Raw genomic sequence first — 27,864 nt, 5'->3', positions numbered from 1 at the left:
ATGGCCGGTTAGCTATGGCCGGTTAATATGAAGATAGCTGCTTCATATTAATACTTACCAAAATAATGCAAATCAAAACCACAGTGAGATACCATAACACCAGAAAAGATAAAACTCAAATGACTGGCTTTGCTAAGTGTGTGTGTGTTGGGGTGGGGAAAGGTATGAAGCATCTGTAAATTGGGAGATGTTGATGGAAATGTAAAATGGTACAGACATTGCTGATGGGATTATAAAATGATACAACCAGTTTGGAAACTGTGTGGCAGTATTGAGTGAAATTAAACATTATGCCTATCTTATGACCCAGCACTGTCTTTCTTATGTTTTTACTCAAGAGAAATGAGTGCATATATCCAAAAACAGACTTGTATATGGCTATTCATAATAGTATAAAATTGTAAACACATAAATTGTAAACGAATATTCATAAATAGGACAATGGGTAAACAGCTTATGGTATATTTATACAATGGAATATCATGTAGCAATAGAGAAGATTGAGCTACTGATTCATGCAATAAGATGGATGAATTGAAACATATTGATGAAAGAAGGCAGACACAAAAAAGGTACATGCTGAATGAGCCCATTTGTATGAAGTCCAAGAACAGACAAAAAAAGAATCATTGGTAATATAATCAAAATAGTAATTATCAAGTAGAAAAGAGCACAGGAAGATGGAAATATTCTATATCTTGATTCAGTGGTAGATATGCAGGTTACAAATATTCTAAAATTTATCAAACTCTGCACCATTATGTATGTAAATTACATATTAAGAAAAAAAAACATCTTGGGGAAGAATATGCTAAGCAGAGGAAACAGCTAGTGCAGACAATTTAGGATGGGACTAGATTTGATATGGCCAAATAATAGAAAGAAAGGCAACATATCTGTAATAGAGAGAATGAGCTAGTAGGCTGAAATCATCAGATTACATGGCATGTACTAAGATGATATCAAATGACAATGTGCTGAGATTATTATTCACTTTGAACTTTTTGGATTAAAAATTTTTGTGTAACTACTTGACATATGTGCTCATACAGTAGAAAAATACTGGCCTAAAAGTCAGTGGACCTGGTTCTACCCTTAAATAGCTAATAACTTTGACATTTCTGTATCTTGGTTCCCTCATTTGTAAAATTATGACTTTAATTTAAATGGTAGCTGAAAACCTTTCCAACCATAAATTTCCATGTCTTAGAAAAGATTTTGAAAACACTAAACCAAAGAAGACTTTGGCATTATTGCCCTTTTTATCTGCTGAAACATTTATAACCAAAGCTATAATTCAAAAATATTTAGAATGTTTAAATCCCCATTAAGGAAAAAAAAACTTTAAACCTAATAAAGATGTTTGGTCAAACTGTTCTCTAGGACAGCCAGAAAAAGAGTGAAATTCTATTGTATTATGTATAGTAAAGGAATAAGAAAAGAAATAGGGACCATTTTGCCTAAAAGCTTAAATATTTCAGATTATTTATGATATATTTATATAAATGTAATATTTGAGTTACATGTATATTTAACTACAGTGGTATAAATAAATGTGGAGTTTATAATTAGACATTTTCTGTGGCCAGTGTAATGTAAGTCTTTTAGTTTTTCATAATCCTGTTATTGAAGTATAACTTGATGGTAGAGGAGCTTTAAATAAAATACTTTAAATGTTCTAAATATGTATTTGGTCTTATTTGTTGCTCATCAATAATTTCTTAGAAACTAATGTAGCCAGAATTTTACATTATGTATTATTTAATCTAAGTATTCATTTCTGTTTTATTTTTAGAACTGAAGGCAGAAGCTAATATAATGGACCAGATGAGTAGTTGTGATAGTTCCTCAGATTCCAAAAGTTCATCATCTTCGAGTAGTGAGGATAGTTCTAGTGACTCAGAAGATGATGAGAGCAGATCCTCTCCTGATCCAGGCACTTATCACTCAGGACATATGGATGCCAGCCATAATAGATTTCATGCCAACAGTGACCTTCTGATGAATACTTTAAGTAAGTATACATAAACATGAATAATTTGAAAAGTAAGAATTCACCATGAAGCCATATTGATAATGATCTAAAATTTGTGTAAAAAAGAAAGATTCCTGTTTTGTGCATATGACACTATGAACAATTACCTTTTTATTGAATTATTCATTTTCTTTTTTTTAAAATCGTTTTCTTTTGACTCTGTGATGTCGTACCTGTTTTTTCTCTAGCTCTCTAGAAACTCTTCTGTCTTTCCTTTGCAGGTTTATAATTTTCCACTCAATCATTTGAGTTGAAGTTCCATAAGGCTTTGCTCTAGGCCCATTTTTCTTTTTATTCAATACTCTTTCCATAGATAATCTCTTTCACATTTGTTTCAATCAGTACTTATATGTAGATAATTTCAAATTTATATCTTAGCCCAACCTCTCCTCTGAACTCTAGACACATAGGTCCAACATCATCTCTTAGTAAAAGACACTTGGAACTCACTTTGTCCAAAACCAACTCATGATCTTGGACTCCGTATGTTTACTCTTAGTGACAGGCAGCATTCATCTAATTATATAAACCAGAAACCTATAGTGTTTAAGGGTTGACTTACTTCCTCTCCCTCTTTACAATGTAGCCAATTTTTCACCAAGTTCTTTTGATTTTTACATCCTAAATATTTCCCAAATTAGTCTCCTTTGCTGCATCTCCACAATCACTCTAGTTCAATTTCCCATTATTTCTTTTTTTAATTTTAATTTTTTTTATTTTTGAAGAAGATTTAGATTACATAAATGTTACATCAAAAATATAAGGTATAACTATATACCCTCCCACGCTTTCCCCTATTAACCCCCCATTGTCTGCTCTCTGTGTCCATTTGCTGTGTGTTCTTCTGTGACTGATCCTATCCCTATCAGTGGCACCAGGAATCTGTGTTTCTTTTTGTTGCATCATCTTGTTGTGTCAGCTTTCCGTGTGTGTGGCACCACTCCTGGGCAGGCTGCACTTTCTTTTGTGCTGGGCGGCTCTCGTTATGGGGCGCACTCCTTGCGCGTGGAGCTCCCCTACACAGGGGACACCCCTGCGTGGCAGGGCACTCCTTGTGCACATCAGCACTGCGCATGGGCCAGCTCCACACCGGTCAAGGAGGCCCAGGGTTTGAACCGCGGACCTCCCATATGGTAGATGGATGCCCTAACCACTGGGCCAAGTCCGCTGCCTGAACTGAAGGTTTTGATGAAGTTAAAAATCTGTTTCAGCAAGGTATGTGAATACATGAACCGGCTAGATAGGAAGTTATAGCAATATCAGACATTAAAATTGCCATATTATGACCCTTGTTTGCAGTTTTTATTTAAGGGCATATAATTTCTTCTAATCTTAATAGAACTTTTTTTAGGGGTGTCTTGCTTCTATGAAAATAAAAAAAGTAATATGTCTAGATAAATGGTGTATATTTGATTGTTCTTTGAAATGTATAGGAGATTTGGATTTTTGATTTTCAGTTAGAGGTAGGACTTCTATCTAATGTTCAGTCATGCTGTTTAAACATGGATTATTATTTCATTTTTGTCTAATTTCTATTCACAGTTTCTTTTTGTCTTGATATAACTTTTTCACTAGACTAGTAAAGAACTGTGATGACCTAAATCATCCAACTGCAGAGGTTCTGTTTATTTGGTTTGAAGTGGATTCTGGTCAATAAAAAATTTAAAGGCAATTCTGATGTACAGCCAGAATTGAAAGCCATTGGATTAGTTTATCTGGGGAGTGTTGTACTCCTAGACCCACTGTGAAAAGGATAATAATAGAGACCATCACTCAAAAGAAGGATAATTATTGGGTTGATGGAAGGTGAGAGCAGGACATGCAATGGAGAACTGAGAGCAGAGGAGGAAAGATGGCTATTGTCTACCACTTCATTCCTAAGACAGCCATAGAAGTGAGGTGAATGGATGGATAAAGATGGAAGAAAAGTGGTATTTCAGAGTTCCAGTAGTCAGGCAACTGGTTAATGGATGGCAAAACTGAGCCAGAAAAGAGACATGAAGACAAAAGAACTTTGGCATAGAGAAAAGTTCTTGTTAAATTAAGCCTGAACTTGCATTTTAAAAGGATCACAGGACTTCTTAAACTTTTCTGCTGTTTGCCCTCCTTTTGTTTTCAAAATATTCTTATGACTCTTATAAAAAGTCTTTATTTATCATAATCGTAGCACAAAGGTAGTTTATCTTCAATTGTAATTTGTTAATGAACAAATAATTGCTTATTCAAATTTCTTGTTTCTAATAGACTTTATTACTCTACTGCTACAGTTTTTGTTTAATGATATATGAGGAAAAAACAAATGTAATTTACTCATGTATAAACAATTTCTACCTCTTGCTCTGTTTTTTTAGAGAAGTTGTAGATTTACAGAAAAACCATCAAAAAATAGAGTTTCCATATATCCACCCCATCTTTTTGTATTAGCCTGGTATATTTCTTACAATTGCTTTAAGAATATTATTACGATTATAGCATTACCTATAGTCCATGATTCACTTTATGGTTCCCTGTATGTGTTGTACAGTCCCATAGTTTTTTTGTATTGTTTATTTTAAAGATTTATTTATTTGTTTCTCCCCACCCCCTCATAGTTTGCCTTTTCTGTATCTGCTTGTTGAGTGCTGGTCTTCCTTTTAGGAGGCACTGGGAGCCAAACCCAGGACCTCCCAGTGGTTGGTGGGAGCTCAATCGCTCAAGCCACATCCGCTTCCTGTCCCATGGTTTTTGCTTTATTTTGTTTGTTTTTAAATTTTTATTCTAGTAACAACCTTAAATTTCCTCTTTTAACCATGTTCAAATATTTCATTCAGTGCTAATTATGTTCACAATGTTCTGCTACTATCACCACCATCCATTACCAAAACTTTTCCATCACCCCAAATAGAAACTTTGTACATTTAAGCATTAACTCCCTATTCCCTAACCCCACCCCAGTCCTGGTAATCTATATTCTAGTTTCTGACTCAATGAATTTGCTTATTCTAATTATTTCATAACAGTTAGATCATACAATATTTGTTCTTTTGTGACTGGCTTCTTTCACTCAACATGTTGTCTTCAGTTCATAATTGTTGTCACATGTTATCAGAACTCCATTTCTTGTTTTAATTTTTTATTTTAATTTTTATTTTTATAGAAGCTTTAGATTACATAAATGTTACATCAAAAACATAGGGTATTCATCCATATGCCTCTCCCCCCTCCCCTTCCCACACTTTCCCACATTCAGCCCTACTGAATCAGAAACTCTGGAGATAGGACCTTCAATCTGTTTTTTTTTTTAAGATTTATTTTATTTATTTCTCTCCCCTCGCCCCCCCCCCCCGTTGTCTGTTCTCTGTGTCCATTTGCTGCGTGTTCTTGGTTTTGTCCACTTCTGTTGTTGTTAGCGGCATGAGAATTTGTGTTTCTTTTTGTTGTGTCATCTTGCTGCATCAACTCTCCATGTGTGCGGCGCCATTCTTGGGCAGGCCGCACTTTCTTTCGCGCTGGGCAGCTCTCCTTATGGGGCGCGCTCCTTGCGCGTGGGGCTCCCCTATGCGGGGGACACCCCTGCATGGCAGGGCACTCCTTGCGTGCATCAGCACTGCACATGGGCCAGCTCCACACGGGTCAAGGAGGCCCGGAGTTTGAACCATGGACCTCCCATGTGGTAGACGGATGCCCTATCCACTGGGCCAAGTCCGCTTCCCCCAATCTGTTTTAAACAAGAGTCCTGGGGAACTAATGCTCAAATTGGAGAAACCTACTACAGCATTATGGACTTTAGGCTATAGTAACACATCCCAATGAAATAAAACATCATCTTTGGTTTGACTGTAACCCTGACATTAAACAAAATTTGATGAACACTACCAACCTGAAAACTTTTTTAGAACACTTGTGTAAAACATTTAAAAAAAAAAACTAACCATCTCTAAAAGTGGTATTTTTACACCCTGAAGTCTTATCAGTAATGTTTCTTAGTTCTGCTCTTGAAATCATGTTAAAATTGTGTAAAGAATACTATGCCGTATTAAAGAGAGACCGACACATTTGTTACAATTGATGAACACATATTGAAGCATTGCCACTAACCATGGAACATAGGTTACATTATAACTTGCACTCTGCCCTGCACAAGTCTATAGGTTTTGACAAAATGTATAATGGCCTGTATTTGTCATTGCAGTGACATGCAGGACAATTCCAATGTCCCAAAAATGTCCCCATGTTTTACCTATTCTTCCCTCTTCTTCCCTTTAGAACCTCGGGTGGTCATTGCCTTTATATCAATGATACAAGTTCTTCCATTGCTAGAAAAGTAATAAATATAATAATCTACTTTAGTCCACTGCTCATTCCCCAATCTTGATGATTTTGGGATGGTGATGCCCACTGAGAGGGGGCTTAGATCCCATGGGGCAGATGGGTGGAACTGTCTTGCTTGCAGTTACAGACATTCTCTGTTCCTTGGGATGGGTGTTGTCCATCATCATCTCCTTGTTAGTTGTCCTGGTTGAGCCAAAGTACCGCAGAGTAGGTGTTGCAACTCTGCTTAGATTCAGGGCTCAACTGGCCCATGAACAGTCCAAAGATTTAAGTTTCTGGGACACATGTTTAACAAGTATAGTGCTAATTATAGGGTCAAATAAAAGGCGCAGAAGAGCCATGTGTAGGGAAACTATAAATGATTCTGTTACATTGGGGAGCATATATTCCAAAATAAGGCCTACTGACAGTGTTGCAAACTCCTGAGCCTGTCTACCCTGCTTATAATGTCTAGATATCTCTAGAGTCTTCAGGAACCCTACTGTTTGAAGCACTGTTTACTGTGGCAGTCAATGAGATCCTGCTGAAACATGCAAAAGCATAACCTCTGGAATGACCTCCCAGCTCACTTTGAAATCTCTAAATCATAAAAACTCATTTGTATTTAATAGTTTCCCCTTTCAGTCAAGGTCTTTTTCTAGATGCTTCACTAGTCAAGGCTTGGTAATAATCCCTCAGTGCTAGAGAGGCTTATCCCTGGGAGTCATGTTCCATGCCAGGGAGGAATATAGTGCAATTATATGCTGAGTTTGGCTTAGAGAAAGACCATATTTGAGCAAAAGGAGGCTTTCAGAAGGGAGCTATTAGGCAATATATAATACCAGGCTATGTTTCAATTTCACAAGATAAGGTTCATAAATACAATCATCAGCATCAAGTGCTTGGCATAATGGTCTGTCTTCTTTCACTAGGCATTGCCCTTGTACTAGGGGGAGTCTTACATTCTATTATAGAATGTAACGGGACTCCCCAGGATGGGAATTCAATATTGTTTCAGTTATTGTGTGGGTCTCTACCTACTGAGACAGCACCTCATGAACACTTGAACATATTTATGTGCCTTAGAGGTGTACCCCAGGTATACCCCTCCGCATACATCTCCCACATCACCAGTATCCCTCACCAGTAATCTTCCCCTGCCACAGTTGTGACCATTCTGTAATCTAAAACCTCCAAAAACAAAGTCAAAAATTAATCAAATAAAATAATAATTTAAAAAAACAAAATAAAAAATAGAAAAGTAAAAAAATTTTGAAATAAAATAAAAATTTTTTGTACATTGTGTCTTTCATCACTGTAAGATCTGTTATCTTGTATGTACAGTGACAATTTTCATTTCTTTTTATGACTGAATAACATTGCATTGTATATATACCACATTTTATTTATCCATTCATCTGTTAAGGAATTCTTGGGTTGTTTCCATCTTTTGTCAATTGTGAATAATGCTGCCATAAACATTAGTATGCATATAAATGTTCATTCAGTCCCTGCTTTCAATTCTTTTGGGTCTAGAAGTGGGATTGCAGGTCATATGGTAATTCTATACTTAACTTTCTGAAGAACCACCAGTCTTCCAAAGTGGCTGCACCATTTTACATGCCCACCAGTAATAAATGTGTTCCTATTTCTCCACATCCTCTCCACACTTGTAATTTTCTGTTTTTTTAAATAGTAGCCAGTCTAGTGGGTGTGAATGGTATCTCATTGTGGTTTTGATTTAAATTTCCCCAATGGCTAATGACGTTGAGCATCTTTTTATGTGCTTTTGGCTATTTCTGTATCTACTTTTGAAAAATGTCTATTCATGTTTTGCCCATTTTGTTCATTAGGTTGCTTGAATTTTTGTAGTTGCATTGTAGTATTTCTTTATATATTCTTGATATTACATACTTTTTAGATATATGGTTTCCAAATGTTTTCTCCTATTGTGTAGGTTGTCCTTTTACTTTCATGATAAAATCCTCTGATGCACAAAAGTGCTTAACTTTTATGAATTTCTATTATCTATATTTTCTTTTGTTGCTCATGCTTTAGATATAATGTCTAATACCATTACCTAACACAAGGTCCTGAAGATGCTTTCCTGTGTTTTCTTCTAGTAGTTTTACAATTTGGACTCTTCTTTTTAGGTCTTTTTTCCATTCTTCTTTCTTTTTTTTTTTTTTTCTCTTCTCTAAAAATTTTTTTTCCCTGTCTGTGTTCCATTTTGAGTTGATTTTTCATACAGTGTGAAGTAGGGGCCCATCTTCATTCTTTGTCATATGACATTTCATTTACCCAACACCATCTGTGGAAGAGATTATTTCCAAAATTGAGTGGACTTGGCACCCTTGTCAAAAATCAGATGGCTATGGATGAAAGCGTTTATTCTGAACTCCCAATTCAAATCCAAAGATCTTTATGTCTGTCCTTCTAGTACCATGCTGTTTTGGTTACTGTGGCTTTGTAATAATTTTAAGTTGTGGTCCTCCAAATTGTTTTTCTTTTTCAAGATGGCTTTGGCTGTTTGGGCCACTTATGTATCAAGATAAATTTGATGATTGGCTTTTGCATGTCCTCGAAGAATGTTGTTGGAATTTTCATTGAGATTGCGTTGAATCTATAAATCACTTCGGGTACAATTGACATCTCAACAATATTTACTTAGAATCCGTGAACATGGAATGTCCTTCCATTTATTTAAGTCTTCTTTCATTTCTTTTGGCAATGTTTTATAGTTTTCTGTGTATAAGTCTTTTACATTCTTGGTTAGATTTATTCCTAATATTTTGATACTTATAGTTCGTATTGTAAATGGAATTTTTTTTTTTATTCCCTCTTCCAATTGTTTATAGCTTGTCTGTTGAAACATTACTGATTTTTGGGTGTTGATCTTGTACACCACCACTTTGCTGAGTTCATTTGTTGGTTCTAGTAGCTGTGTTGTAGTTTTTTCAGGGTGTTCTGTATATGGTATCATATCATCTGCAAATAGGGAAAGTTTCACTTATTCCTACCAATTTTCATCCTTTTTATTTCTTTTTCTTGCCTAATTGCTCTAGCTAGAACTTCTGGTACGATATTGAATAAAGTGGTAACAGTGGATGTTCTAGTCTTGTTCCTGATCTAAGAGGGAAAGTTTTCAGTCTTTTACCATTAAGTATGATGTTAGTGTTGGATTTTTCATATATGCCCTTTATCATGTTGAAGTTTCATTCTATTCCTAATTTTTGAGTCATTTTTTATCAAGAAGGGTGTGGAATTTGTCAAATGTCTTTTTGCCTCAATTGATATGATCATGTGTTTTTTTTCTTTGTTCTGTTAATGTGCTGTGTTACATTAATTTATTTTCTTATGTTGTACCACCCTCGCATATCAGGGATAAATCCCACTTCAACATGTTGTATAATTCTTTTAAAGTGCTATTGGATTCATTTTGCTAGTAATTTGTTGAAGATTTTTGCATCTATATTCATAAGGGATATTGGTCTGTACTTTTCTTTCCTTGTGGTATCATCTAGCTTTGGTATAAGGGTGATGTTGGGCTCATAGAACTGGTTAGGGAGTATTCCCTCCTCTTTAGTTTTTTGGAAGAGTTTGAGGAGGATTGGTTTTACTTCTTGAAATGTTTGGTATAATACCCTGCAAACTCATCTGGTCCTGGACTTTTCTTCGTTGGGAGGCTTTTGATGACTGATTCAATCTCTTTACTTGTTATTGGTTTGTTGAGATATTCAATTTCTTTTTGACTCAGTTTAGGTAGTTTGTGTGTTTCTAGGAATTTGTTCATTTTGTCCAGGTTATCTAATTTTGTTTTTGTACAGTTTTTTTAATAGTATCCTCTTACAGTCCTTTTTTTTTTTTTTTTTTTTTTTTACCTCTGGGACAGATACTGGTATGCCTGGTGGTGTCCCACAGATTCTTATGCTCATTTCACTTTTTGAAATAAAATTCTTTTTCACTTTCTGCTTCTCAGCCTGAAGCATTTCAATTTTCTTGTCTTTAGTATTTCTGATTCTTTCTTCTGCCTGCACCAATCTGCTGTTGAAACCCTTTAGGGAATTTTTCATTTCATTATTGTGGTCTTCAACACCAGTATAACTGTTTGGTCCCTTTAAAAATGTCTCTTTATTGAGATTTTCAAATTGATGGTTTCTGGATTTTTATCTTGTTTCTCTGTCTTGTAATATGTTTACCGCATACTGTACATTTTGGTTTTTTAAAATGTGTAACTCCAGGATTTAGTCCCTGAGTAAGTCCCTGAGCTCTGTTCCCTAAGTTTGTATCTAGGTAGTGATATGACAGAGATTTCCTTGAGTGCCAGGAGCTAACAAAAACAAACAGACCTAAGCAAAAGCACACCCTTCACAGTCTGCAAATAGGCTCTGCTTTGACTGGTGGTTTCCCTCGGAGATTAGCCCTTCTGTGAAGATCAGCCCTTCACAAATGCAAAGTGCAGGGTCATTTCTGTCTTATCAGAGACTGCCTAGACCTTTAGCCAGCTTCTTTTCGTGGCCTTTTCTTGCTTGTGGCTTTAGGATTGCCCCCATTTACAGTGTACAGAAGTTCAAATGTCCCCCTCTACTCCCTTTGAAATAGACTTTCTCTCTCTCCTTGGTGCTCTTTTGTGTGACTTAATGCAGTAGTCTTTTGCCCCCGGCCTTTTAGACTTGACGTTTCTTACACAGCTTTAGCTGCTTCTCTGCTTTCCAGACAAATTCTAGGAGGACATACCTCATTCAGTTTTTCAGTCTTCTACTCAATAGATTGACACTAATATACAGTCACCCTAGTATGTGCTCAGGGGTTACTCTCTTCCCTCTGATACAGAGCCAGGGACTCACAGTGGGAGTACAGGCTACCTCCACACCGGGTTGGGGAAGAAGTAGGGATGGGGCTAGCAGGGACAGCATGTACTTCGCCTACTGTTTTTCAGACTTTTTCTTGATTTGTCATTTGCACAATTATTACAACCCTTTAACTATTTTCCTGAGTTTGGAGAAGAGTGGCTTTGCAGTTTTTGCTAGTGTTTCAAAGATTGTGTGGACAGCACCCCTGGAGCATCTTATGCCACCATCTTGTTCAATCCAAAGTCCTTTTGCTTTGATTTTAAAAGAGATGACAATCCTGTCTCACAAAACAGTATGCCATCATAATTTGGCTCAAGGCTGCATCTGCCATTTGTAGAAAAAGTTTTAAAATTCCAGAAACTTTTAATTCTTTTTATTAAAATCTACTTAGATTTGTCCATTTACTTTTTTGTTTTAAAAGAGGAGTTGTGAGTTTACAAAACAATCATGCATAATATACAGGATTCCCATACATCACCCTACCACTGTATACCTTGCATTGTTGTGGAATATATTGTTACAATTGATGAAAAAGCTATCAAAATATTATTGCTAGGGTGTCAGACTTGGCCCAGTGGTTAGGGCGTCCATCTACCACATGGGAGGTCCGTGGTTCAAACCCAGGACCTCCTTGACCCGTGTGCAGCTGGCCCATGCGCAGTGCTGATGCGCGCAAGGAGTGCCCTGCCATGCAGGAGTGTCCCTGCATAGGGGAGCCCCACGCGCAAGGAGTGCGCCCCGTAAGGAGAACTGCCCAGCACGAAAGAAAGTTCAGCCTGCGAGGAATGGCGCCGCACACACAGAGAGCTGACACAACAAGATAACACAACAAAAAGAAACAGATACCCATGCCACTGACAACAACAGAAGCAGACAAAGAAGACAATGCAGCAAACAGACACAGTGAACAGACAACCAGGTGAGGGGGGAAGGGGAGATAAATAAATAAATAAATCTTTAAAAATATATATATATTACTGCTAATTATTGTCCATAGCTTACATTTGGTGTATTTTTACCATAAACCACCCTATCTTTAACAGCATATATCAGTATTGTACATTTCTTCTAAATCATGAGAGTTCTCATATTTGTTCTGTTAACCACAGTTCATCATCCACCACGGGTTCACTGTGTTATACGGTCCCATGCCTTGTATATTCCATCGAAAGTGTACAGTCAGTGGCTCTCTGTTTCATCACAGCATTGTGCTGTCATCATCCCAATCAATTCTAGAATATTTTCATTACTCCAAAAGGAAAAATCCCATAACCCTTTAACCACCCCCCATTCTTGACACTTAGCATTGAAATAGTACCTTCTTTACCATTGATGCAAATATATTACTATTAACTACAGTCCATAAGTTACATTAGTTGTATTTTCCCCTGTATTACCATATTCTTAGCATCTTGTAACAGTGGCATACATTTGTTCTAATTCATAGACATTCTACTATCCGTTCTGTTAACAACAATCCTCATGTACCACCAAGTTCACTGTTATACAGTGCCTAGTTATCCTCTAGCTTTCTTTCAGTTGACATTTACATCCCTAGACTACCACATTTATCACATTTCTAATTATCACATTTATAAACATCAGTGTTATGCTTACTATAATATGTTACCATCAACTCTGTCCGTTTCCACACATTTACAATCAATCTTACTATAAATTTTACATATGTCAAGCATCAGCTCCCCCTTCTCAACCTTTATTCTATCTCCTAGTAACGTGTATTCTAGAGTTTAACTCTGTGTATTTAGTTCATATTAGTCATGCTACACAATGCCTGTCCTCTTGTGTCTGGCTTATTTCACTTCATGATTCTGATAAGAAATCCACACAAAGTATTGCTGGGCATCCCTTGTACATGATGATTTGCTTCTTTCTTGCTGCTTTCAGAATTTTCTCTATCTTTAGCATTTGACATTCTGAGTAATATCAGTTTTGGAGTAGGTCTTTTCGGATTTATTCTGTTTGGAGTACACTGCCCTTCCTGGATTTGTAAATTTATTTCTCTTAGCCATTTTTCCTTCAAATACTCTTTCTGCCCCTTTTCCCTTCTCTTCTTCTTCTGGAACTCCCATGACATGTATGTTGTTGCACTTTATGCTATCATTCAACTCCCTGAGTCCCTGCTCAATTTTTTCTATTCTCTCATTTTTCTTCTCTCTTCAATTTCAGATGTTCTGTCCTCTACATCACGAATTCTTTCTTCAATGATTTTGAATCTTCTGTTGTATGCCTCTAGTGTGTTTTTCATCTCACTTATTGTGTCTTTCATTCCCATAAGCTCCGTTATTTTTCTGTTCATGTTTTCAAATTCTTCTTTGTGCTCGCCCAGTTTCTTCTTGATATCCTTTATCTCTTTGGCCATATTATATTTTAACTCCTTGATTTGATTTAGGAGATTTGTATGAACATCATTGATTAGTTTTCTTAAATCCTGTGTCTCATCTGGAGTTTTGACTTGTTCCTTTGCCTAAGCCATATGATCCTTTTTCTTAGTATGGCTTAAGCTCAGTGGTGTGTGACTGTCTGTTATCACTGTTCTTAGATTCTTCATTCAACTTGTTCTTGGTCTTTAGGATTGTCCCTGTTTAGTTGCTCAACTCAGGACCATGGACCCAGTAATGGGTTGCAGACCACTTTCCAAAGGCTTTTTGGAGGGAGGCTATAAAAGCTTCTTCTAAGTCCTTGCATGCACTTCTTGGTCTGCCTGCAGGTGGCACTCCTCAGCAGACCTCTGCTCAAACCCTGGTCAGAATGTGTGTGCTGTAACTCCTACTGGGCTGGCAGTGCAGAGATGATGTGACAGAGAATTCTTCTCAGGGCCAAGACTGGATAAATCAAACTTTCCCAGTCTCCGCTCTCCTTCCTTGGCCAGCTGCCCCTTCCTTTTTCCTTGGAAGGAAATAAATTCTGTGTCATCAACAGCCAGCCCAGTTCAGTAGGGAGAGTGTTGGAGATGGGAGGGTCTCTTTAGTTCCCTGCTGGCTCCCAGGATGCTCAGTGTCAGAGCCCATCCCATCCTGGAAGGGGACACAACAGACACATATGTTGGCGTAGAGCTAAATCAACCGTAGGCTGCATCCCTCTCACTCCCCTTGCCTGGGGAGGTGGACACCTGTGCCCCTCTCCATCCATAGCCACCAGCCAGGAGACAGAAGACTCAATGCTGTCCTGCTTCAAATGTGGGGAAATGGGTACCAACAGCTGCAGCTGCAGATTTTATTCACAGACCTTCCCCATCGAGTCTTTTCTTCTGGGCGGTGTCCAGCCTTTGCCTGGTGTCCTAAGCTCTAGAGCAGTTTTCCAGACAGTTTCTACCTGTCCTTTAGTTCTTTTTCTGGGAGAGAAGTAAGTCCTGTGTCTCTCTAATCCTCCATCTTCCTGGAAGTCTGTGCATTGCAAGACATAATAGCAACCCTGGGTCCCTCCTCCCTCTACATTCCATTAGCAATTTACAGTAACTGTGCCAACCAACCCCTTGGGTAAATTCCTTTAACATCTCCTAGGGAACATAGTGCTCTCATTGAAAACTGTTAGTTTAGATGTCTGAATACATTTGCAGTAGGTTAATTATCTTTTTCCCAAGCCATCTTCTATCATTCTCTTTCTCATTCATACTGTTTTGATTAAAAAGAAATTTCCCTTACTAGGCATGTCATATGTAAAGCCTTATCTAAGACCTTAAAAACTGACTGAACATTTCAGCCAAGAGCTTGATCATTCAGTGCATATAACCATGATGGCATGAAGTCTATGAATGCAAGTGGAATCCTGAAAATGTTTGGGTTTATATCACTTGAGAAACTCATATTACAGATACCATATCAAGTCGACATTCTCATATCATACGATAATTGTATAAGTGGAAACAATCTTTTGAAAATGATAAAATGATCATAGGAGCAAGATAAACAAAAGATTTATTAGATTTCTTTACTAAATGATATAATTGGTTATCATGCTCATGAGATGGACTGAGATACCTTTACAGTTATTTATATAGAGCATAAAAACTACTCTTAAATTGGGTATAGACTTCAAAATATGAGAACTTTTGTGTTCATTAAATACAAAAAAGTTTCTTTTTTTTCCCCTAAGCCTTTGTAATTTACTACCCAGGTAATTTCATTTAATCCCATACCTTCAAATAATTCCCTCCAATTAATGACTCCCAGATCTTTTTTTCTAGCTCTAACCTCTACCTTGAGTTCCAGACTTGTATATTCAATTTTTTCTTACAGCATATGTGTGAATGTTTACTGGGTATCCCAAACAAGTCAAAAATTGAACTTATTATTTTTCTCCCACAAATGTGTTTTTAAAAAAATTTTTTTTTATTTTTGAAGATACATAGATCAAATGTGTTTCTATGATGTTTACCATCTCTTAGTAAATGATACCACCATTCATACTGTTGTTCAGATCAGAAACCTTGGGGTCTTTTTTCATTTTCTTTCTCTCATACTCCTAATCCAATGCTTTTGATAGTCCTCTAAGCTCTATCTTCAAAGTATATTATGAATCTGACTACACAGCACTGCCTCCACCTGTACCACCTGAGTCAAAGCCAACATTGTTTTTCAGCTGAGAGTCTGCATTAAACTCATAAGTGGTCTCCCTGCTTCAATGCTTCTGCTCTGCCATTATAGTCTATTCAGTTGCTTGCTTAAACTTTTCAGATTAATTCCCATTACACTTTTTTAAAAATCCAAAGTTTTTATGATGCCTAGAAGCCATGGTCTCCTACCTTTTTCTGACCTCATTTCCTACCTTTCTCTTTCTCATTCATTCTGCACCAGCTCAGTGGCCACCTTGCAGTCCGAGAACAAAACAGGCATCCTCTTGCCTTGGGTATTTATGTTTGCTGTTCCCTTCACTGGGACAACTTTTCCCCAGATAGTTTCATGACTTTTTTTACTACATTGGAATCTCTCTTCAAAAGTCACCTTCAATGAGGCCTTCCCTAATTATTCTATGTAAAATTACATCTCCCACCACTATTTCCATACCCATCTTGATGTACACTACTAAATGATTAGGACTACATTTTAAGTAAAATCTTACATAACTTATAATCTGATCTTCTGAACCACATTTTCTCTAATTTCCTAGTATAATTAAATCATTGGTTTGTGAAAGAAGACTAAAATTGATGTTAGATGATACCAAAACCATGCTTAAATTTGACTGTTTTTTTCTTTACATGTATTATTTGAGTTACTAATGACTAATTAAATTACAGGATAGCAATCAGATTATTAATGACAAAATGCTAGTTAAATAGAATCACCATTGGAATTATATTTTGCATAATATTCAATTTATGCAAAAATAAATACATTAAATATCTAATTACTGCTTGTTTTGCCATTTCTTTTTTATTTTAGGAAATGATTTGCAACTGAGTGAATCAGGAAGTGACAGTGATGACTGAAGATACATTGAGCTATAAATATATAATTGATAAGCATGTGGTCATTTATTTTGTATTAGGAATAAAAATTCCTAAAACTGAAGGAAATATGTCTTAAGTTTGAAGCTGAAAAAATTGAATTTCATTCAGAATTTTAACTTTTTACTGAGTGCCAACATTTTCTTATGGTATCTTCAGTTAATCTTAACAAAACCTTTATGAAGTGTTTTACTTCCATTTAACAGATTAGAAAACAGATTCAGAGGTTAGATAATTTACACACAAATTCTTAGATAAGAAGTAGAGTAGCAGATTAGATATTCTGGAAACAAATTCAGTACTGTCGTTTATCACAATGTTGAAATGTCAAAATTATTGATTTATAATAAATATTGTTGTAACTGTATTTCTGGGCCTTTTGTATCTTGTATCCCTCAAAATAAATATCTTTGGTTTTAACTATATTTCTGAGCCTTTTGTATTCCTCAAATTTTGGTTGAAAATACTTTAATTTTAGACTAAATTAAGCTATAATTTAGGGTTAAGATAAAGTTAAATAATTGTCTTAATGAAACAACTATTCTGTTTATCAATTTTTAATCAATTTCTTATTTTACTATTGAGAGAAAAAGCAAAATGGTAAGAAGAAATATTACTAATATTTATATTTATAATATCTTTGAATTGGGGGAAATGGTGAATGTCAGATTGTAGTTGTATTTGTTTAATACGAAAGTCATTGGCCAGTGATTCTTTTTTAATCCCACCTCTTAACATTGGAATCTTTTTAGTTTTGTTTAAAAAACCATGAGTTTTAGTTTTAATCCCTTCTACTTTCTTTCACTCTCTCTCCATCCCTGTATTCCTCCCACTTTCTGGTTTACCTTCAGTTAATCTATCTGTGTCTTCTTTTTATATCTAATTTTTCATCAATACTTAGCTGAGAACCACAATTATGTCATTTATTGACCAAAACAATCTCATACATTCAAATTATCTAGTAAAATGTGCTTAGCTTTTAATAGAGAAAGACAAATTATAATTTGTTTTACCAAATGTTTTGCTGGATTGCTTTTGTTAGTGTTTAGTCTGCCAGAAATGAATACATGAAAATATGAGTTGATAGTGCTGGCTACATAATATGCTACGTATTATGTTCTCAGACTATACTACCTTTAAGTCAAATAGCTCATCTTTTCCTCTCCTTATTTGTCCCACAAGTGGAACAAGCTCTTAATGACCTTTCCTAGTATGTTATTCTCTATACCTTGTTTTCTGGAGAAGTAGCTTCATGAGGAATGAGATCATATCTCTTGCTCTTTTGTGCCTCCTTATTTGGTGAGTTTTCATTAACATGGAGGAAGATTTTGTTTTAGACAAGTTCTTGTATAAGAGATTCTCTATCAGAAACATTTGATGATCCTGACATGATTCTAAGCTCATATCCTTTTAGTTTGACTGGTTCTGAGAGGCTTGACAAAAGTTCTGATGATATAATTATGCAACCTGAAAACATAAATTGTCTACAAAGGAACAAAAATCAATGAACTTTAAACTATTCCACAACACTAAAACTCTAAACTTAGTAAAGCAGTATCTGTACAAAAGGGTATGATTATGACTTGTAAATTCTATGTCCATCAAGTGTCATCCATAGTTTGATAAGAAGTTATTATTGGACATGTCAGAATTCAGGAATTACATCATTCACATACCATTCCTGTTTAATAATTTACTAAAAAATCAAAATTAAGAATCCAAGAATTAGAAAATTTTAACAATTTTTTATGAAAAGGTCAGTAACAATCTAATATATTAAGTACTAGCAGCTACTCTGCCCCTGTGAAAGGGACTCAAGCAATTTGGAGCAGCAGCATTGTAAACGGAAGTCATTTCTCACTTACTGGCCAGCAAAGGAGGTCAAGAGCTTAGTCCTGCTAGCCTGAGGTTTCAGTCATACCTGAGTCAACAGTATTTTAGGATGTGGCTGTGTACAGGTGCAGCAACGGATAGAGATAACAAAGCTCTTCACACACTCCTGACCAGCCTGGAGGCTACATGCATTTGTATAGGACTCAAAAGGGCCTGGCAGAAACTAAAACCTGGGAAAGTTGAAAACAGTACTCCCTGCACATGCAGATCCATTAGCAAAGGACAAAAGCCTTATTGGCCCAAGGTGTTTGACCACAACTTCTGTCCAGTCTTTAGCTGACCACAAACTACACAAACAGAGGCACCACCCCTAGGAAAACTGGCTAAAAATTAGAAAACGAAACAAAAAATCTGGCTAGAGCAGTAGCTTCACACCACATGGAAGACGTTTTCAATGATTTAACCTATGTAAGTTACTAAACAAAGATGCAAACAAAAAACAGCACAACAACCTTTTGGGGAGAAAATACCAGAATCTAACATTGTCACAAACTATTATCTAAAATGTTCAGTTTCTAACAAAAAATTATGAGACTTACAAAGAAGCAGTAACATGATCCATCTTTGGGAAAAAATGTAGTCAGCAGAAAATGTGTTTGAATGTCCCAAGATAACAGATTTAGTGAGCACACTTCAAAGAAGCTGTTATAAGTATACTCAAATAACTAAAGAAAACTGTGTTGAATATTTAGAGGAAAATATGAAAAGAGTAAATTAGCCTAACCGAAGAATCCAAAGTTAAAAAATATAATTCCAATGAAATATTAATATAGAGAGAGCTCAACAGTCGACATGGCAGAAAGCAGAATCTGTGAACTTGGAGAGAGATCAATAGAAATTACCCACTTGGAAGAACAAAAGAAAATAGATTGTAGAAAAATTAACAGAGCATCAGAGATGTGTCATACATGTAATGGAAGTCCTAGAAACAGGAGAGAGAGGCAGAAAAAAGTGAAAAATAGTTGAAAAACTTGATGAAAAAAGTAATCTACACTTTCAACAAGCACAATCAACTTCAAATTAATAAATACGAAGCGATCCATACCTAGACACATAGTCAAAAAATCTTGAAGGCAGCAAGAAAAAAATAACTCATTAGGTACAAGGGAGCATCACTACTTCTCATCTGAAAAGCGGAGGTCAGAACAAAGTGGAATGACAGTTTCAAAGTGCTGAAATAGGTTACCCAAGAATTCTCTAACAAAATTATCTTTCAAAATGAAGGCAACTTGTGGTCATAGACAAGTTGGCATTGATTCACTTTTCCCTGCCCTTCCCCTTAGACGCAATTAAATGCCCTGAGAATGTTTCCATTAAAGGACTCTGAGCTGGAAAGAAGGCAGATTGATTAGAAACCATAGGACTTGAAGAATGATAAGATAGTGAGTACTCTCATTTTGTTTGGTTTTGTTTTCTTTATTAGAGAAGTTGTGGGTTTACAGAACCCAACACCAACACCTTGCACTGGTGTGGAACATTCACAATTGATGATAACATGTTTTTATAATTGCACTATTAATTACAGAGTCCATGGTTTAGAGTTCATTGTTTATTTGGTATAGTTCTATGGCTTTTTAAAATTATGTATTTAATTTCTATAATATAATCTAATATTTCCCTTTTAATCATATTCAGATATATATTTCAGTTCTGTTAATTACATTCACAATGTTGTGTTTACCATCACCACCATCCATTACCAAAACATTTCCATCATTCCGGTAGGAACCCTGTACATTTTAAAAAATATTTTGCCTTTATTTATTTTTTTAATATTACATTAAAAAATATGAGGTCCCCATATACCCCCCACCCCCCTCACCCCACTCCTCCCCCCATAACAACAATCTCCTCCATCATCATGAGACATTCATTGCATTTGGTGAATACATCTCTGAGCACCGCTGCACCTCATGGTCAATGGTCCTCATCATAGCCCACACTCACCCACGTTCCACCCAGTGGGCCATGGGAGGACATACAATGTCCAGTACCTGTCCCTGCAGCACCACCCAGGACAACTCCAAGTCCTGAAAACGCCCCCACATCTCATATCTTCCTCCCATTCCCTACCCCCAGCAGCTACCATGGCTGCTTTCTCCACACCAATGCGACATTTTCTTCTATCACTAGTCACAATAGTTCATGAATAGAATATCAGTAAGTCCACACTAATCCATACTCTATTCCTCCATCCTGTGGACCTTGGAATGGTTGTTTCCACTCCACATCTATATCAAGAGGGGCCTTAGATTCCGCATGGATGCTGGAGGCAGTCCTCCTGCTTTCAGTTGTAGGCACTCTTGGCTCCCTGGTGTGGTGGAACCCTGTATGTTCCCATTCCTGGGAAGCAGATGTGGCTCAAGAAGGTGGGCACCTGCCTACCATATTGGATGTCCCAAATTCGGTTCCCAGTGCCTCCTAAGATGTGTAAGACAGTGAGCTGACACAGGCTGGAGCGGCAAGCTGATGCAACAAGATGACACAGCAAGGAGACATAATGAGGAAACACAAAACACAATGAGAGACACAACAAGCAGGGATGGAGGCGGCTCAAGTGATTGGGTGCCTCCCTTGCACATGGGAGGTCCTGTGTTCAGTTCCCAGTACCTCCTTTAAAAAAAAGATGAGCAGACACAGAGAACACAAAACAAACACAGAAAGCAAATCATGAGTGCAAACAAGGGGGAGGGGGGCAAGGAAATCAATAAATAAAATAAATCTTAAAAATTTTTGTCCCTTTACTTCCTGTAAAGGGATCACATATTACAAAAAAAAAGTTCCCATTCCTTATCCCCACCCCCTCCCCTGGTAATCTATATTCTATATTCTGATTCTATGAGTTTGCTTTTTCTAATTGTTTTAAAGTACCCTGGGTTTTATTTTATCTACTTTATATCCTGGACTGGGTACCAGAGAGACTTGAAATAACTCAGAACCACCAACAGGCAAAGACAAATAAAAACAAAAAACAAGCATACACAAACAAGAAATGCCTAGTCTCTCTGGCCAAAGGATCAGGACAGGGGAAGCCAAAAACCCACCCCACTCTCAGGGCAGCAGTGGACCAATCCATCCACAGCAGTTGTAACAGTGGAACCTAGGTCAGCCAATCCTGGAAAAATTGATTGTAAAAAAAATTAACAGAGCATCACAGATGTGTGGGAAATGCAACTGTCAAAACTCAAATGAGGTGAAATTGATAACCTGAATAGTCCCATAACCATGATAGAAATTTATATTCTAGCTTAAAAGGACCTGAAAAAGAAATTTCCAGGTCCAGGTGGTTTCCCTTGTAAATTCTACCAAATATTTAAAGAAGAATTAACACAGTTTTACAGAGTCATTTCCAGAAAAGAGAAGAGGAAGAAACACTTCACAACTCATTTTATTATGCCTATTTGACCTTGATATCAAAATCAGATAAAGACATAGAATAAAAAAAGAAAACTACAGACCAAAATGTTTCATTAACTTACACACAAAATTCCTCAACAAAATATTAACTAACCGAAACCTATGTTTGATTATATAAAATGAATTATATAGAATGACCAACAAGGATTTATCCCAAGAATACTAGGTTGGCTCAACTTTCAAAAATCAGTGTAATCCAACATATCGACAGGTTAAAGAACAAAAATTATATGTTCATATCAATTGATGCAGAAAATGATTTAAAAAACAAAACTCTCGGCAAACTGTTACTAGAGTGAAACTTTTTCAACTCAATTTGATAAAGAACATTGTTTTATTTCCTTGGCTACTCAAGCAAATACCATGCAATGAGTTGACTTAAACAATGGGAATTTATTAGCTCACAGTTTTGAGGTGGATTTTGAGTTGCCCTAATGATATTGCAGGGTCAGAAGCTGGACTTTCTATATCCTGCCATAATCCACTGAATGTACTGGGGGAGAGTGTGAACTACAGGGTAAACTATTATCTGTGTAGTGCAGCAGTGCCCCAAAATGTGTTCACTGTGTGCAATGATGGTGCCACAATGATGAGGGAGGTTGTTGGTGTGGAAGGAGTGGGGTAGGGGAGGGTGGGAGGTATACTGGAACCTCATATTTTTTAGCGTAACAGTTTTTTCGTGATGTATAATATCTTTTAAAAAATACAATTTACAAAAATGATGTGGTGGGGAGTGGGTTATATGGGTACCTCTTATGTTTTTTGTTTTTTTATGTTTTTTAATGTACATTTGTGGCAGCTTGCTCGGTCGGTAGAGGTGGGGTCTGGCTGCGGACGAGGGGTCGGTCCAGCTCAGGACAAGGGGTCGGTCCCACTTGGGACGAGGGGTCGGTCCGGCAGCAGACCAGGGGTCGGTCTCACAGGGGTTGCGCGGTTCGGCTGATGGGGTCGCCCGGCGAAGCCGGCGACGAAGGGGTCACCCGGAGAAGCAGGCGACGAACTGGGGACAAGGGAGGCCAGGCCCTTGTCGGGGGCTCTCAGGACTGGAGGGCGCACGGCAGAAGAACTACTGCGGAGACGAGGTAAACACGCAAGTCCACTTTATTGAGGGAGAGGCAACAGTTTTATAGGGGCTGGGGAAGGCTGATTGGTCGAAGCCACGCCCTGTTCTGATTGGTTGCCGGCGAAAGGTCAGTGGGCGGTACTGGACGGGGGAGGGGTGGTGGTTAGGGATTGGCTGTCGCTGTTGCTGGGGGAAGGGGCAGGGTTTAGGGATTGGTGGCTGCTGTTGCTGGGGTGGAGGGCAGACTTGAGTTTCCCGCCCACGCCTGGCTGTTGCTGCTGTCGGGGGAGGGGAAAAGGGCAGACTGGAATTTTCCGCCCTGCGCCTGCGCAGGGAGAAAGAAGAAGGGTGCCACCCCACAGGCATCGTGTGGCGCCATCGGGGAGGAGGGGCGGCCACGGAAGCATGGCTGCCGAGAAGGGGAGACCCGAGGGCACTCTGCGCCCATGCCGAGCTCCCTTCAGGGGTGGCGGTGAGTCCGACCAGCCACCCTATTATGGGGGCAGCGGCTTGGCCTACCGCGGCCGCTCCCCTGCCAGGCCAGCAAACCACGCTTCAGCCCGAGGGGTGACCTCATACATTCCTTGTGATCTATTAATTTTTAAAAATTTAAGTAAATAAATAAAGGAAAGGAAAAGTCCAAATCAAGGGGTAATCAAGATGATGTTTTCTTCCTGAGAATTGGCATTCTGGGGGTGGCTGCCAACCATCCTTGATCCTAAGTTTCCTGTCATATGGCAATACACATGGTTGCCTTCTCTGGCCTCTCTGTTCTCTTCCACTTTCCACTGAATTTCAGCTTCCCATGGCATTCTCTATCTGTCTGAATTTCATTCCACTTATAACAAAATACAGTAATAGGATTAAGACCCATCCTGACTGGTTTGGGCCCCACCTTAACTGAAGTAACCTTATTAAAAAGGCCCTACTTACAATGAGTTCACACCCACAGGAATGGATTAAGTTTAAGAACATGTTTTTCTAGGGTACTTACATCTCCCAACCACCTCAAATATCTACCAAAACCTATAGTTAACATTTTACTAATGGTGAAAGACTGAAAGTTTTCTGCCTAGGATAGTGAATAAGGCAAGAGTGTCTAAACTCACCACTTTCCTTCAACATAGTACTGGAAATTTTAGCCGCCACAAGAAAGCAAGAAAGAGAAACTATTCAGATTGGAAAAGAAGAAATAAAACTGTCCATATTTGCAGACAACATGACTGTCTATGTAAAAACATCCCATGGAATAAATAATAAAAACTCACAGAACTAACAAATTATTTCAAGAAAGTCAGAGTACAAGAGCAAGATTTTAAAAAATCATTTGCATCTCTGTATGCTGACAAGGACAAGTGGAAATTGAAACTTAAAATGTAATATATTTATGTAACTGTTCATGGATAATGAAACACATTGGTATAAATCTAACAAAAATATGTACAAGATATGTATGCCAAAAATTTAAAATGCTAATAAAAAATAAAATAATAATAGTTAAGACATACTGTGCTCATAGATTGTAACCTCAGAGATGTCAGTTCTCTCCTAGTCGATCTTTAGTTTTAATGCAATTCCTATAAAATGGCATCAAGGTTTTATAAAGGCTTGGTCTAAAATTAATGTGGAAATCAAACATCCTGAAATAGCCAAAACAAATTCAAACTGGAATAAAATGTGAATAGTCAGTTTTCCTGATGTCAAAACTTACAATAATACAACCACAGTATCATTACAGTATGCTACTACAGGATGGATACACATTTTGATCAATAGAACACAATAGAGAACCAATAAATCAACCCACACAAATATGACCAACCACTCTTTAGCAAAGGTACAAGACAATTCAGTGGAGAAATAATAGTCTTTTAAATAAGTGGGTGTTGAAGCAATTGGACATGTATAGGCAACAAAAACTGAACCTCAACCCAAATCTCAGATGTTATACAAAAATTAACTCCAAATGGATCAGGGAGTTAAAATTTAAAATTTAAATTTTTAGGAAAAAAATAGATGGGAGAAAATCTTTAAGACCTAATATTAGGGAAGTAGTTCTTAGGCTTGACACCAAAAACGTAATCCATAAAAGAAAAAAATGGTAATTTGACTCTTTAAATTAAAAATGTTTATTTTGTAAAGTGACAAGTTATGGACTGGAGAACATATTTCAAATCGCATATTGAAAAAAATGCTTATACCTAGAATACACAAAAAATTCTCAAAACACAATGGTAAATTAACCAAACAATTGAATTAGAAAATGGGCAAAACACATGCACTGACATTTCAAAGATATAGATATGAATACAAATAAGTACATAAAACTGTTCAACATCATTAGACATTAGAAAAGTGCAAATTAATATTAATGAGATATCACTATACACCTATCAGGATGACTAAACCAGTGATAACTGCAAATGCTGGCAAGCATGCAGAGAAACTAGAATACCGATACTTGCTAGTGGGGATGTAAAATGGTATAGCCTCTATGGAAAATAATCTGGCAGTTTTTTAAAAAATTAAACATGCAACTACCATATGGCCCAGCAATTGCACTCTTGGCTTTTGTCCCAGAAAAATGAAAACTTATGTTCATGCAAAAAGCTGTAAGCAAAAGTTCATGGCAGCTTTATGCATAATAGCCCCAAACTGGCAACTACCCCAAATGTCCTTCAATGAGAAAACAGAGAAAACATTTTCTATGGCATGAATGTACCACATTCATGCCATAGGAAACAACTCAATAATAAAAAGAAACTATTGACACACCTAACAGCTTGCATGGACTCAAGGGCATTATGCTGAGTAAAAAAAAAAACAATTTCAAAAAGATACATAGTGTTTGATTTTACTTATATAATGTTCTTAATATAATGTAATTAGAAAGATGGAAAATATATTAGTGGTTGCCAGGGTTTAGAGTTTGGAGTGAGATGTTTGGACGTGCGTAGCTATAAAGGGATAGCTTGAGGGAGCCTTGGGATGGAACAATTCTGCATCTTAATTATAATGGTAATTACATGAAGCTACACATCTGACAAATCTTCATAGAAGTATACATGCACACACACACAAATGAGTGCATGTATAACTAATGAAATAATCTCTGTGGATTATACCAGTGCCATGGTTTTGATATTGTACTACAGGTATTCAGGATGCTAACATAAGAGGAGAGTAAGTGAAGAGCGCAGGGCTTCCTTGTATATATTTTCACACCCTCTTGTGACTTTTTAGTTATTTTAAAATAAAAGTTTTGGGAAACGGACTTGGCCCAGTGGTTAGGGCATCCGTCTACCACATGGGAGGCCCGCGGTTCAAACCCTGGGCCTCCTTGACCAGTGTGGAGCTGGCCCATGCGTAGTGCTGATGCACGCAAGGAGTGCCGCGCCACGCAGGGGTGTCCCCCGCTTGGGGGAGCCCCACCCGCAAGGAGTGCACCCGTAAGGAGAGCCGCCCAGCACAAAAGAAAGTGCAGAGGGAGGGGGCAAGATGGCGGCTGAGTGAACATCCCTGTTAGGGTCTTCTGCAGGGAATCGGCTGGGCGGAGTTGGAGACTCTTTGGGACCGGATTGTTTCGGGATTTTTGCTGGTCTGGAGGTGTCTGGACATCGATTTGGAGGGAAGGTAACAGAGAGGATCCGTCTGTGAAATATACATGGAGATCCCAGCTACCTGTAGAGGATTCCCTCCTTGGGTAGGCGGAGACGAGGCATCTAGCCCCGCTAGGTGGGGCTGAGCCAGGCCGGGCCGCAGCGGCGGACGCCGGAGCCGGGCCGGGCTGCGCCGGCGGCGGCGTGCGGAGCCGGGCGGGGCCAGTTCAGGCCGCGGCAGCGGGCGGCGGACACCGGGGCCGGGCCTAGGCCGCTGTAGCGAGTGGAGCCGGGCGTAGCGGGGCCGGGCCGCGGTGGCGTACAGAGCCGGGCGGGGCCGGTCCAGGACGCTGTGGCAAGAGGCGGACGCCGGAGCCGGGCCGGGCCGCTGTAGCGAGCGGAGCCGGGCGGAGCCGGGCCGGGCCGCTGCGGCGTACGGAGCCAGGCAGAGCCGGTCCAGGCCTCCGCGGCGGGCAGCGGCGGGCGGAGCCGGGCCTGCGGAGGGGTTTCTGTTCTTTGTGTTTTTTTTGTTTTTTTTTAATTTATTTTATTTAAATTTTTTTTTTTTTTTTTGGAGCATCTGCAGTACTGGGGAGTTCGTGGGCCCTGGGCGGCCTATTGGGGGTTTGTGGGAAGGGAGGTGCTTGCAGACCCATTTGGGCAGACAGACGGGGGGTTTTAGGGCAAAGCGGGGGGAAGTTGTTGTTTTAGATAGTGTTGCAATTGTGACACGTGTATACCTGTAGCTCTCTTCCCCCTATCCGTTCCCCACCGTTTGCCCATCCTCTTTTTCTTTCTTCCTTTCTTCTTGTCTTTCTTTTTTTCTTTATTATAATTAGTTTTTTTTTTCGGTTTTCTCTTTCCCTCTTGTCCCTCATCTTCCACTTATTTTATTTTAATTCAAGTATACAATAGGTGCTACAGGGAACACCTCACATTTGCTGGGTTTTCCGATCCTCCACTGCCTCATTTCTGTGTGAACTGATTTAGGCTACCTACACTATCCCCCTTCCCCTGCATCTTGATATCCACTATCATCTACTGTCTCTCCTATATTCCACCCCCCACCTCCCGTTCTTTGATCCACAAAGTGTCTAACTCTTAATTTCTAATACCTTTGTTCTGTTTTCTGTCTGTTAACCACTCTTGAAACTACTACCTTTCTTTTCTTTTTCCCTCTCTCATGAAAACAATAGCTTTGTAGTTCATACCATATTCCTCCCATATTCAGTCATCTACTTCAT

General features: G+C 38.1%; 1 protein-coding gene across 1 annotated transcript in view; it reads left to right on the top strand.

The window, feature by feature from the left end:
* EAF2 (ELL associated factor 2) overlaps positions 1-16,753 on the top strand; it is a 55,552-nt gene extending 38,799 nt beyond the window's left edge. Inside the window, exons 5-6 of the mRNA XM_004480754.4 lie at positions 1,796-2,014; positions 16,584-16,753. Of these exons, the coding sequence (XP_004480811.1) occupies positions 1,796-2,014; positions 16,584-16,630 (266 nt within the window). The 3' untranslated portion in view covers positions 16,631-16,753. The remainder of the gene's footprint in view (positions 1-1,795; positions 2,015-16,583) is intronic.
* Positions 16,754-27,864: the final 11,111 nt, after the last annotated feature.

This window comes from Dasypus novemcinctus, chromosome 4 (genome assembly GCF_030445035.2).
Source record: "Dasypus novemcinctus isolate mDasNov1 chromosome 4, mDasNov1.1.hap2, whole genome shotgun sequence".
Classification (NCBI taxonomy): domain Eukaryota; kingdom Metazoa; phylum Chordata; class Mammalia; order Cingulata; family Dasypodidae; genus Dasypus; species Dasypus novemcinctus.
Note: the sequence above shows the minus strand (reverse complement) of the source record. Positions and strands in the feature narration are given on the sequence as shown.